Raw genomic sequence first — 14,513 nt, forward strand, 5'->3', positions numbered from 1 at the left:
CTTGGCGTCGTTCTGGTAAAGGAGCTCAGCATTGGGTGGTGGGAGGAGGTTTCTTTCGTAGAAAAGTCTGTATTTTCCTTTTCCCCACAGCGTCTGCTCACTATTTAATGTGGAAACATTCTGCAGAGTATATTGTATGGTTTTATATGTAAAATATACCACAAAAGGAAAAAGACAAAATGAAGTAATATAACCCTGACTCAAAGAAAGAACCATACAACATACGAACCTCAGTGGGTCAGTAGTTTAGTGTCTGTCCAGCAGGTTGTTTGACTCTGGCTTTTCACTGTCGATCAATAAAACTCAAATCATCCTTCGGTTTCAGTTTCTGACTCTGACATGAACAAACGCAGCCTCACTTGCTGTTTCCATCCAAATATGAAGCTTATTGTTAAACGTATCTGTCTCATGAATTTAGTATAAGTGACTCTCTCTTTGTTCCACGTGTGGTATGTGGACAGAGTTACACAGAAAGAGAAACCAAATAAGTGAAATTGACATTTCACTGACGTACAGGTCCTGTAACATTTTTGAGACAAATGTGCTGAGATCGACTCTTCTTTTTCTGCTGTGGTGTCTGTTTGACTTCATGTCCTCTCTGTACAGAATGTCTGTTGTTTCGTCTTTGAATAGCTTGTGTTGTGTTTTGGTTCTATAAATGAGATTGACTCAACTTCTGGCTCCTCACGATGGAAGCCAGCTGATTCATCTGACTTCGTAGTGAAACTTTCGTTCATCGTGTCTGATTCTGTCGTCATGCTGTGACTCAACAGTAAAGTCTTTCTTCTAATCAACAGGTGACCAAAGAGGAGTTTGTCAACTATTACTGTGGAGTCAGCGCCTCCATTGACAGTGATGTCTACTTTATTCTTATGATGAAAAACGCCTGGAAGCTCTGACTCTATTCAGAGGACACAAACTGTGTTGAAGGAACTCCACATCACTTATAATGAATAACTGTTATGTTGTGTTGAGTTTATAAGACGGAGCTGTAATTCATTCTGTTAGAAGAGAACTTCTCTCAGTGAACGTAGTGTCATAGTTTAGAGATTCTGTTTTTAAAAGTTGAATATTATCTTAATGTATATGTTAACATGTTGTAATGCAGGTGAACACAAGGCAACAGAAAGTGTTCATCACAATTCTTTCTATTTTATTGTATGTTGATATGCAACACCAAAGCCTTTGTTTAAATAAAAAACAATATGTCGCAACAGGTACAATCAGTCATTACCATATAGTACAGACAGTATATTCAGCACAGTTGAATCTGGAGTGAAATATTATAATCAGATTTATTCATTCTGAGAAAATAAAGCGTACATTCTGTGTATTGATGTCAGCCGTTGCTGTAAGGAGACATGAGGTGTAGGTTGTGTCAGTTACATTAAGAAGCAGCATTGTGTTTGACGTCTCCACAAACACAAACAGTCAGCTCAGACCCACATCTCACCAGTGCTGTGGTGGGTCCAGGTGTCGGCAGACTGCTTTATAAGAATGAGAAGAACCTGTTCCACCTGCATGACCAACCTGTACAGCAAGAGTTTTAGTTCTTTAACAGTTTAAGTGCAGATACGAGCAGCTTTCTTTTGAAGGACCTCACTGGTGTTTTTGTATGTTTTAGTCAATCTTTATACAGGCAGGTGACAAATTAAAGGGAGAAACTGAATAAATGAAACATACTGAATGCAGATGTTTCCATCCAGGAAACCAGGGCTCACTGAATGGTTTCTATCTATGACAAAGAGTTCTGGAAGTGTTCTGAAGCCTTGTGGTGGAACCAGAAGACTGTCTAGATTGGGGTTTACTTAAATCTATACATTATTTAGAGAATATAAAGTTTAGGTTATCTTTGAGGAGGTTGTGTCCTTCAGGTGGTTCTAGGAGTCCTTTAGGTGATTCTACTTGTCACCAAGGAGGTTCTAGTAGTCCTGTAGGTAGTCATAGTGGCCACTGAGGAAGTTTCTAGATGTCCTTTAGGTGGTTGTTTTGGTCCTTTAGGGGTCTCCAGTCACTGAGGAGGTAATAGAAATCATTTAGGTGGCTCTTGTGGTCAGTTAGGAGGTTGTAGGGATCCTTAAGTTGGTTCTAGTAGTCCTTTAGGTGGTTCTTGTGGTCATTGAGGAGGTATTGGGGATCATTTAGATGGTTCTATTTGTCAGTTAGGAGGTTATAGGAATCCTTTAGGTGGTTTTGTGGGCATTCTCATTGTAGTTAGGAGGTTCTTGTTGTAGTTAGGAGGTCCTACTTGTCCTTTAGGTGGTTATTCTGATCATTGAGGATGTACAAGGGATCATTTAGGTGGTTCTTGTGGTCCTTTAGGTGGTTCTACGCATTAGTTAGGAGGTTCTAGGCATCCTTCAGGTGGTTTTTGTGGTCATTTACGGGTTACTTGTGGTCATTGAGGAGATTTTAGGGGTGATTTAGGCTGAGGCTGAACATCTATGGGAGATCTGGAGTGACCATCATTAAAATACCAAATGAGGTAATATCTTTCAGAAGAATGGAGTTCATCCCTCCAGTTGATTTCCACAAACTTGGAGAATATATGACAAGGAGAACTGAAACTGTTCTGGAAACTCTTGGTGGAACAGCATCTCACTGACACACTTTAGATGGATATTTACTTTCATTTGTCACCCGTCTGTATGAATCCAAAGCACACTGTAAGTTGTCAGACTTCCTTCTAGGCAGCCAACAGAATCACTTTATTTCACTATGGTTTGAAACTTCCAAGACTTGCTTGAGATAAGCGAACACCACACCCAGCTAAAAGATCAACTGGTCCTTTAACCAATGGACTGCTTGGAAGCTAGTATGCTCTGGAAACAGTATTCTGTGATTCGTAGTAAAACATGCAGAAACACAATCTTCTAAGGTTCCTCCAACAACCACCCCTGGACACCTGATGACTGAATGTTTGTTAGTATATAATGTGATATGTGAGATATTATGAAAACATACTTGATATCATCATATGGAGTCAAAAGCAACAAAATACATAAAAAGCTACATTTCAGTACCTCTGGGTCAATAACCCGCATTGATCAACCTGCTAGTTACATTCTGGACTCTAGTGAAAGATGAAAGTAAAAATCCAGACCAAAGACTAAAAGTTTTGTATCAACCTGTGCACAGACTTTGACCTTTGTTTTTTTTAATGTGTCTACCACACATCGGCGTTATGGTACTAAAGTACTAAACTGCCAGAGTGCCCCTCTAATTGCTACTGGAGATGTTAAAGTGGTCATTTAAAGTTAAAATGGTGCACTTTTGCAGAATAACATAATTTTTTTGAAGAATGACGAGTGGGGCAGATGTAGAACAAATCCTTGCCTCTGATTGGCTGTTCCTGCTCAGATCTTTTATGTGATAAATATGAGATATGTGATCACTTAAATGTGTCTTATTCTTCACCTTTGGATCATTTTTTTTACTTAGTTAGCTCTTAAGGTCAGTGGTTCCCAACCTTTTCTTTTACTTGTGATCCATTTAAAATCAAGCAATATCCCAGTAACCACTAATCACAGGCCGTAGTGTCAGCGTGGATACGAGCTGTGAGCAGTGCAACTAAAAACTGATTTTTCCTTCTCAGATTGTTGGATTTGAAGGATCTTTAGAGGCCCGAAAGGGTGAAATAATCCAGTATTTCAACAGAACCAGACTAAGAGTCTACAGCCATGCTAGCAGCTCTGTGATGCTGTACTTAGACACAGCTAAATGCTAAACACAGAGTCCAGCTGAGGCTGATGAACGTCATCAGTTCTTCAGGTATTTGGTCATAAAACAAAGCATTGGACACATGAACATGTTGACCTGATGATGGCACTAGATGAAGAGTCAGAGGATCACCAGAGTTATTACAGTTCATCCTGAGGGGACCATGAAGGTCTGAACCACATTTTGTGGCAAGACATTTTAGTGGATAAGTGAAAACTTTGACCTGCCGGTGGCGCTAGAGGAAAAGTGAAAGGATCAAGTCATTGGGATTCATTGCCCGGACACCGTGAGTATCTATACCAAATTTCATGCCAGTGCCATTAAGTTTTTTGACTAAACAGGATTGTTGAGATATTTTATTTTAATGTCAACCTCATGGTGGCGCGAGGACATGTCAGAAGATCATCAGAGTCAGACGGATTAAGAACGTCATGGAAATCCTTCTTATAGTTGTTGAGATACTTCAGTCAGGACCAAAGTGGTGGACTGACTTGCCATCTATAGAGCCAGAAAAGATATTTTCTTTCCTTCTCATTCAATTAGATTCTAGTACAGAATGTACGCAATGTACCTGACCTCCAAGTTGGGAACCACTGCTTTAGAGCATTCTGAAGTGTAATCCTCAGAAATTTGATAAATATCCTGGTCCTATCCTGGTCCTATCCTGGTCCTATCCGTCTGTCCATCACCTCATCATTCCTCCTCCTGACCTACTTGATCTGATAGAAACTGGACATGGTGACGTAAGCCTCAGCCTCATTTCCTCCACTGCTGCGTTCGGCCTGAGGTGTGTCAGGTCTCTCCCCGAGCTGGAGGACGTTGATGGGTGATGGACTGGTGCTCTGGAGGCTGTCTTCCCCGTCTGAGGAGCTCCTGCTCAGCAGGGCGGACAGCTCCAGCTCCTCTGTGCTGACGCTGGTGGTGCTCCTGGAGCAGTCCGAGCTCTGGGTGGAACAGGGATGATTGGACAGGGAACCGTCAGCAGCGCTGATCGAAGGCTCTGACTCCTCACATGGCTGCTCATCTGTTTTCTCTATCGGGTAGACTTTAAGGGCGCTGAACACCTCAGGTTTGAAGTTCAATAGGAGGCCCTGCAAAAAGAGAACAAATCACATTAGGTTATCATGTCAAGTTGTTCGTAGCTGCCCTCCAGAACAACTAACAAACATAGAAGTGCTTTCTGATCTGACATCCAATCATCAATCATTGTTGATTTGTCACTCTTACTTCCTCGTTTCCTTCCGACAGACGTAGATTCATACATACACATTATTGAGCACACTCAATTTAAACAATTGACGCTGTTGTTTTTCTCACTTTATTTGGCTTGCAGATCTGCACCAGTGTGTGTTTAGGGTGCGGGATGCTCGGCCACATGTATGTGAATATTCTATGAAGGAAAGAGAAAAGGGTATTAATATATGAAAGACATCTAAATTCACTGATTTTCCTCCAAGACAGCAGAGATGCCGTACTTGTTTTTCCAGAAGAAAACAACACTGGAAGTCACCACCACCAGAGGGACGAGGCACACGATCAGTGTGAACGCCTCCCGCCGGTCGTCTGTCTGCTTTTGAACTTTTTCTTCTGAAAACAAAAGAGAAGACAGAGTTAATTCACCACATATACAGGCCAACAAATGAACATATAGGCAGACAAACAAACCTAAAAAACAAAATGATATATAAACAAAAAGGAAAATTAAAAAGGGGGAGGGGGTTTAGTAGCTTATCCATTCTTACAGTTTCATCAGCTAAACCAGTCATCCATTCCATAGTTTTCTTCGCTGTTTTGGGTCCTGAATAATGTCCATTTGTCCTCCCACTTTTCCTCCATCTGTGTTTCTTGCAATCTCAGACGATGTGCCAGTTTTTCCATTATGTAGATTTCCTCTACTGTCTCCATCCATTGTTCCTGAGTGGGGGGATCCACTTTACCCCATTTCCTTGTGATAGCTTTTTTACTAACTATTAACAATATTTTGGCCAATCATCATCTGAAATGTATATGTTGAACTCTGATTCCCACTTTTCTTTTATACATTTCTCTTCTGTCTTTTAAAGAAGAAAGAAATACGAGCTGACTCGCTCTTACCGGCGGGAGTAAAGAAAGTGAACGTGTCACTCCACTCGCTCCAGGTACCCTGCAGATATATTAACGGTATCGCTCGCACTTTGACGTGGTACTCTGTGCTCTTTTGGAGGTGCTCCATGTCGATAATCATAATGTCTGATGATGAGATGTTTTGAATCTGTAGTCAAACAGGAAAAACAGAGCAAGTCAATCATTTCTGAACATTCTCAAAGGTGGAGACAATAGCTGAAGCAACACAAATCAAATGCTGTTACCATCGAGCTGCTGGAGCTCCACATGAGCAGCTGGAAGAGTTGGTTGTCGACTCTCAGGTATTCTTTGTGGTACGGGTTCGTGTACTGAGTCCGAATATGAATGACAGCCTGGTTAGACTCCTGGTTGAAAGTAACGTTCCACACCTGAGGACTTCTTGGTTTAACTGCAGGGACACAACAAATGAGTGGCAACAGGTATATAGTGCTTTCACACCTGTAGTGTCCCTGTGAAGAAGAAAACATGGCAGCTACAGTATGGTAAGGTTTGGTACTCCTCTGACCTCATGTGTTAGGACAGAATATCAGCACATGAAATCTTATATCCTCTTAGAACATCTGCCAAAGGGATCCGTCTTTAGATGTTACTGACCCATGATCTGTCCTCCAGCATCAGGACAAACGTTACTCTTTTAGCATCATTACTCTTTGTGCATCTGTGAGAACAGCTAAATTATTAGTATGAAGAGAACAAATCCCAGATTTTAATGGTGCTACATTTAGGGGCAGATTAAACAACCTTTGTAAAAGAGCAAATGTGTATTTGTGTTCTAACAGGAGCCATAAAACACGCTACCAAAGACGACAGTGTGCTTTTTCTGACTGAGCTCAGGTTGCGTGTTGTCATGCTGCACTTCAGCTGATGGTGTCAAAGTGAAACTCGGTAGTTTGAATCTTTAGTCAGATTTAGTGTTTTTAACTGAACAAAAGAAATGACCGATCTGTGGCCCATCTGCATGTTTCTGTCCTGTATTATTGTGCTTTCATATTCACCCCTAGATGCCAGACGGACTTTAATTGCTGAGTCTGGAAAAACATCTTGAGGTCTGGAAAAACATCACAGTGTCTGAACACAGAGCTGCTGAGTTTCCTCTGCAGAAAGGACTTGCCTATTTTCTTCAAGTCGATCATCGTTGTGATCTTGCCTCCTCTCTTTAGGTGGACAGTCACGTTGAAATTAAACACAGGATTCAGGTCTCTGGAACTGACCGAGTCCCCGAAAACCTCCACACACTTCATGCTTGTTGTACTCCAGTCAGAGTAACTGTGAACAGAAGAGTTTCTGTCATTCACTGGATCTCCTCTGAATGCTGCTGACGAGTCGTCCAGGACTGAAAGAGAACATGTTTTACCACACTGTCATATTCTTTATGCAGTCAGCTTCAACATCTTCATCATCCTCGATGTCGTTCCTGCCTCCGACCAGTTTACAGGTCAGACTGCTGCCGTTCGTCATGATGTGAGAGGTGCAGCTGATTCTGGGCTCTGAGAGAAAACACGGGGTCAAAACAGGAAATCCATCCATCCATCCATCTCTCTATCCATCCATCAAGCTGTCCATCCATCCATCCATCCATCCATCTCTTCATCCATCCATCCATCTATCCATCTATCCATCATCCATCATCCATCATCCATCCATCCATCCATCCATCGTCCATCCATACTGTCTTAACAACAGTTGGATGGATTAATGTGTGTTTGTTTCAGACATTCATGGTTTTTACAAACTTTGGTGATCTCTTAACTTTAGCGCCATCATCAGGTCAAAGTTTTAATGTGTTCAAAACTTTGGTTTATGACCAAATAGCTGCAGAGCTGATGACATTCATCAGCCTCAGCTGACTAATATTGATGAAAACAGTGATGATGTTTAAACTGTAGAGAAACTGCGATCAGAGATCAGATCATGTGATCTGTACATGTTGACCGTCCTCACTCTGTAACACTGACATGATGACAGTGTGTATTCAGCACTGCATCAATAAACATTACAACATGTTCTTACAGCTACATTATAGTTTGTATACATAAACTGTAGATTAATTATTATATTTATTATATCTCTTTTTATTTATTTTTTATGTGTTTTGGCTCGTCTGACACCGTCTGTCATGACCTTTAAACATTTCAATAATTCATCTCAGATATATTGTTCTCAATCCTGAGGACCTTAACATTTAATAATAGCTTGGTATTCTTTCAGGATCTGTATTTCCCATTATGGGCATATATTAATAGTGTCACTATAATCACAGTGGAGTGTTTTTGATAGATGTACATCATGTTTGTTGTCCTGTGTTGTAGATCTTCTCACCCGTGTCAGTGTCTCCGTCTCCACTCTGAGCCTCAGTCCCAGCCGGCAGCAGCAGCTGCAGCAGCAGAGCAGCCGTCCAGCAGACAAACAGCATCTCGTCGTCTCCTCGCGGCTGCAGAGATGAACTCAGTCGCTCCGCGGCAGACTGACAGCGCTGCAGCCTCACAGCTGAGAGCTTTTCTTGTCAGCCGGCAAGAGGAGAGGAAGAAGGAGTGGCGACAGAGGAAGGGGGGGGCTGTCGGGTTAGTTGACTTCTTTGCTCACAGGATGTTCTGTAAATCAGAAAACATCTTTGTTCAGCAGACTGCAGGTTCCGTGCACGGAGACACCCTGGACCTCCACCTGGACCCCCACCTGGACCCCCTGTAGTCACAGTGCTGCTGCAGCTTCTTATTGACTTCCATTAAACTGCAATTAAATGTTCAGAACCCAAAAGGGAAAGTGTATATTTTATGATTCTGTCTGTGATGTGTCAGAAGACCTTTAATGTACCTGCATGCTGCATCAGAAGCTTCAGAAACCCTGACACACCTTTCACTGATTGGTCAGCTGTGTGGAGGTGAGGGAGAGGGCGGGGTTTATGAAGCTCTATTTCTGTCACTTGACACACAGTCTGTATATAATATTAATTATTAAATTTAAGATTGTATACAGTCGACACTGTGAATGTCTTCAGGAGGGATCTCCATATTTAAACGATCTTTTACAAACTTCTTTATTCAGACACCAACATGGAGGAGATGTTTATGATCTGGTGCACTGATGTTAAACTGCATTCTGACATGAGTCTTCCTCTCAGTCAAACAGCAACCATGAAGAAGAAAATCTAACCAGTAACCTACAAACCACTTCCTGTCTACTCAAGTGATCTAGTTTGTTTTCAAATGAGGCCAGTGTGTACATGAGTCTCATTTTACTATGAGCTCTAGTTCAGGCGCTCGGCCTCAGGTGACCCTGGCCTGTCACCTGTCTGTCACCTGTCTGTCACCTGTCTGTCACCTGTCTGTCAGCGTTACAGCACAAACAACTCAGACTGATTTCATCTGAAGGTTAAACAGCAACACGTCAGCTTTAACATTTGACCGTGTTTGTGTTTTCTGGGAGTTTTCTGTTTCTTGATTCTCTAACTGGTTTGTGTTGAGAGGCTGAACCTGAGGAGGACCAGATTCCAGCTGTTTTTCTTCCTCTTTTACTTCCCTCAGCTGCTCTGTCTTTACGTACATGTACATGTTTGTTTCTGAGGTGCTGTGAAGCCTGCAGGCCTCGTGGTTTGCACTCTTTCCTACTCTCATGCTTCAGGTAGTTTCACGGCTCAGGAATATACATTTTATGTTGTGAAGCAGGGCATGCTGGGAAATGGTGGTGCAATACCTGCTGCCTCGACCTGAGCTGATGCCTCTTAGTCTCAGCTGCCGGACTGAGAGAGGCAGGGAGGAGGAACTACAGAAACACTGGAAGGAGAAAGGCTTCCAGGTTAGAAAGCTGCTCAGACTCAGAGAGTGATCAAATAAAACAAACATCTGAAACTGTTCTTTAAAACCTCTCAGATCTGAACTGAAGTCTCGATCATTTCAGCCAGTTTGGACTAAAAGACGCTGCAGCTGCTTTCAGCCTCCTGAACCGACTGATTTAACAAAAGAAACCATAATAATGTTTAAAGGTGCTGAGATGGCAGTTACTACTACTCTGCCAGTTAGGCTAGTTTAGGAGTTTACCTGGAGTTACTTGTTTTTTGCATTATGGTTTGATTGTTTATGTGGTAAAATTAAATGTTGGAGCATCAAAAGAGATTTTTCAATGACAGGAAACTACGAAAAGGGGAAATGAGTTTTAGCAAAGGCTAGCGGCTGTGATAGCCGCAGCTCGCTGGAACGGAGTCACTGCAATTTGGTTTTTACATGCTCGTGGTCTTCTTCCTGACTGAACATGTAGTGATGGTGTTTTATGGGCTGAGCTGGTCACGATGCAGCTTGTGCACTTGTCCTGCCCTGCAGAACAGACGCGAGCGTGTTGGAGGCAGTCGTGGGTGGAGATGAGGCCCGGTGGGTTGGAGGGCGTCGAGCTCTCGGATGCGTCTGTGGGCGGCAGCTGTGGTTAACATGCTGTGTTTTCAGCATGTTGGAGACAAAGTGGAGAAAATCATGGAGACAAAGATGGGGATGTTTCGATTGCTTTCTTCCTCAGTGAGAAATGATGAAGAGGAAGCCGCGTGTCTTCGTTACGGAGAGGAGGTTTGATGAGAACGTAATCCTGGTCCTGCAGTTCTTCAGTAAACACCCTCTTCAGTGTTTGGATCGCACTCAGCTGCAGCTTATCTGGGAGGAGAAGCACACCCCCGCCCACGCCAAACCACACGCCTGAGGTTCCTATCTCAACTCTACATCGCAAACATCTTCAGCTGTGGTTTCATGTGTTTGGTCGCCTCCCTCTCTGGCACTGATGGGAATCTGATGAGCCACCTGTTTACACTGAGTGCTGTGGATCCTGGTGGGTTCCAGAACCTGGTAACATATATTCATGTCTGAGTTCAGTGGATGCATACATGATGACGTGACGTGTTCAGATCCTTGGTTTAACTCAGATGTTGTGTTTGTGGTCCTGGAGTGTTTCATCATGCAGGATGTTTCAACAAAACATGAATAAATACGTGTTCATATAAAACATGCGTCCATATTTAATGTCACAACAATGATTTATGCTCATTTCTGTATTTTGTCACCTTCATCAAACGTGAAGTCCAGTGAAAGTGAAGAGTCACCACTTCATGTTGGGTTTTAATGAGGTCACAGAAAGAGAAAAGGTTCATATTATTCTTATTATTTTGTCCACATTCAGCAACAGGCCTGTGAGCGTTAAACAAAGCAGCAAAGTCACTTTATGATGCATCAGATTCTATAACTTGATCAGATGTTTTGGACGTAAAGTAACTACAGCAGACAGATACATGTGGAGGATGTTTCTCTCTGAAATGTCCTGAAGTATAAAGTCACATAAACTGTGAATACACAAGTAAACTACAGGTAAGTCAAGTTTTACTGCAGCAGTGAACGCAGTTTCCACTTCTCTGGTCGTGACAGTGAATGTGTCTCCATGTTGAGAAGCTGCTCACTGTTCAGGAAGTCCTTCCCATATATATACACACACACACACACACATTTATATATACATACCTACATAGCTACATACCTGTAGAAATGGCACATCTATTTATGTCACCCATCTTTACACCTACACTCATACATGAAACCACAGTGTAAAATCTCATGCTGATGAATTTCAGTGAAGCCACACCAAACTGAGCGAGTCTTTGAAGCCGAGCTACAACAGCCACATGAATGTGTCCTCTATTCAAACTCCGTCCTGCTTCTTCTCACTTGTTGTTTTTGCTTTTTTCAGCCCAACTTTGAGCTTCACATCGTCACATCAGAGCTCTGACTGACAGCGTGACAACAGTTTGTACCGCTGATATGCGATTGAATTTCTGTAGAAAGGTGTTGCACGTTGTGCAAACAGAGGTTAGGGTTAGACTTGTTCAGAAATTACTTGTCACCACATCCTCTTCCTTGACTCATAATTTGTCTTCATCCTTTAAAAACACAACGAGCAGCTCCAGGCGGAGCTGAAACATGGAGGTTTCATTTCAGCTTTGAGGACACACCTCTGATGACTGACGCACAGCAGGTTTGTGGTGGCCTCATGAAACCTTCTGTCTTTGTACCACAAAGACTGAAATAACTGATATTTAATCAGAGAGGAAGACGCTTTGAAACTGAGCTGTCAGTCTGATGTCCTCCTGTCTCTAACAGACCAGCTCTCTGTTTATACTCTGACAGAGCAGCTTCAATAAAGCTGATGGTAACACACAGCTAATAAGCTAACAGGCTATGATAGAGTCCTCCACGCTGGACTCTCCGGCTCTCCATCCAATCAGAGGTCAGCTCCGTCAGGACGGCTTGTTGTTGATCAACGGAGCAAATTCACAGGTCAAAGTTCACCAAAGTAGAACTCAACACAAAAGGTTTTTGAAGGTTTATATTTCTCTTATTGTCATTAAATCTCATGTTCAGACTCAAACCATCAACCTGTCAGTCCGTCTCTCAGTCCTGTCTCACTTCCTGTCTGTGGCTCTCAGCTCTCAGCTCATTGGTTCCTACTGAAGACGTCAATCTTTAAAAACTCCTCACAAATATATAGTTTCATGTTTAAAAGGCTCAGTCATTTCCTCAAACAGCTGCTCGCTGGAGTTTCTATCAAACAGGAGGAAATAGTGCATCTGTTGGGGACTATTTTCAGCAGCGGATGAATCCACATGTGGAGCTCTAGTGAGTGTTTGTGGCAGCAGGACGGTGTGTGAGGGACGAGTCCAGATAAACTACAGTGTGTGTGTTCATGGTGATGAAGGGACATGTCAGTCTGAACATGAAGAAGAAGAATATAAAACAGACTCATCACATGAAGCTGTGCCACCTGAGCGACAGGTAAACCACAGACAGCTGGACCAACTGACAGAGAGCTGCTGTGGGAATCATCTCTCCGCCATGTTCACACAGTCAGTCACGGGGGGTCGGGGGGGCAGGTTTCTATGAGCAGCGTGTTTTTTATTTATTTATTATGGATCTTCGTCCCTTCGATCTATTAATACAATAAAAGCTTCTTGAAGGAGCTTCTTATGTGTACAGTTTTTGAGGTACTTGTACTTTTAGGGTTAGGGTTAGGCTTGAGTATATACATATTCTGTGTTTCAGAGATGGCGCGACAAACTGAAGTGGACAGGAAACACTCAAGTCAGCAAAACTACAAGAAGAAGATCCATCTGTTGAATTAGAATCCGTATGAATGAGTCTGACCTGATTCGACAGATTTGAGTTTTTGTTTCTGATCTTTCGTTATTCACCTTAAAATAATTTTTCAACAAAAACCTTCTGAAGGAAACTGTTAGAAAGTATTTTATTAATCTCATGAAAATGTGACAATGTCAAGCTGTTATCAGACCATCAAATCATGAATTAACAAACCAACATTTGTATTTGTGAGTCACAGTTACTTCATTTTCAAAATATATTCTTTAAAATACAGAAAGTTACTCTGAGCTTCATTCATACAGAGAGATCATTTACATCAACGTTTCCAACTGAAGAACGACAGATGAAACTTGGAGAAACTTAAAGCATTAGAGCTCCTAAGTGATCCAAGAAAATATAGATTTCAGTGGAAACAGATATTTGTATCATGAATGAATTCAACTTCGTTTTTCACTCAAAAGATAAAAGATTTTACAGTGAAGTTCTTCACAGAGTCAAACTCCAGCACGTCTTCATCTTTATTAGTTAGACTTCATAAAAAGATGACAGTTTGTACTCTAATAATTAGCGTGTTAATAATTAGTGTTCTCTACAAGTGCAAATGACTATTAATTCATGTCAGCAGGCTGTAGTCTTTCCTCCACCAGGTACACCTGATAGAAGTTACATTTGAGTATTTAGTAGTTTAGTTATTAATCAGCTAAATAGTACAAATCACACAAGAAAAAAGAAAAATGCTCAAAATGAGTTGCATGAATAGAACAAATCATATTAAAAGATTTTAGACAGACAAAAAGAAAAAAGACATAAGAAAATGAAATCACAGGAGTTGCGTTACATAACTTCATCAAACAACCAGATTATAATTAAATTAAAATAAGAAGAGACAAAAGAAAAGCAGCAGAAAGAATTGATTACTTCTGATTCATTACAACTGAACAGGACTGACAGAGAGACCACTTTTAATAATCCAGTCAATCCAGTCTTCCTCACGGAGAGAGACGAGTCATGTGTTCACAAATGCATTTTTCTGTCCACAAACACCAACCAGCCTGGATACACGACAAACAACCATTAAAATGAATGAATGTGGTTTCTATTCTGAACCTCAGCTGTGATATTTTAGTGCTGAACGTGGAGTCAGTAAACGCTGACAGCTCGAAACGTTAGCTAGCTAGGTTGCTAATGTTAGCTGTCCAGGGCTGAGTGTGAAATCCCTCACTGATTTCTAATAAACTGACATTTATTACTCATCATCATTCTAGCAGCTGTAAAAAGCAGCGCATTGCATTGTGGGATTGTAAGTTGAAAGTAGCGCACATCATGATTAGGCTTTTAACTCAGGACCTAAGTTATCCTTGTTTCACACTGGTACCTGCCGTGTTTTGTCGATTTTCAGGGAATAACTCAGGGCTAACCCTGCTCCGGAGCAGGCCAGCAACGATTGTGCCAGTGTGGAAGCCTGTGGCTAACAGCCTGGGGCTAACAGCTCCCTGAGCCTGGTGCTAACAGCTCCCTGAGCCTGGGGCTAACAGCCTGGGGCTAACA

The 14,513-nt window shown here is 41.9% G+C and overlaps 1 protein-coding gene across 1 annotated transcript; it reads right to left on the bottom strand.

Moving 5' to 3' along the window:
• Nucleotides 1-4,221: 4,221 nt before the first annotated feature.
• il7r (interleukin 7 receptor) lies at nt 4,222-8,262 on the bottom strand. Its single transcript, XM_070925113.1, has 8 exons — nt 8,164-8,262; nt 7,199-7,331; nt 6,956-7,110; nt 6,069-6,232; nt 5,815-5,971; nt 5,196-5,307; nt 5,038-5,110; nt 4,222-4,811 (listed from the first exon to the last, which is right to left on the bottom strand). The coding sequence occupies exons 1-8, from the start codon at nt 8,255-8,257 to the stop codon at nt 4,431-4,433; spliced, it is 1,269 nt and encodes a 422-aa protein (XP_070781214.1). The 5' UTR covers nt 8,258-8,262; the 3' UTR covers nt 4,222-4,430.
• Nucleotides 8,263-14,513: the final 6,251 nt, after the last annotated feature.

The sequence above is a fragment of the Enoplosus armatus genome, chromosome 18 (assembly GCF_043641665.1).
Source record: "Enoplosus armatus isolate fEnoArm2 chromosome 18, fEnoArm2.hap1, whole genome shotgun sequence".
Taxonomy (NCBI): Eukaryota; Metazoa; Chordata; class Actinopteri; order Centrarchiformes; family Enoplosidae; genus Enoplosus; species Enoplosus armatus.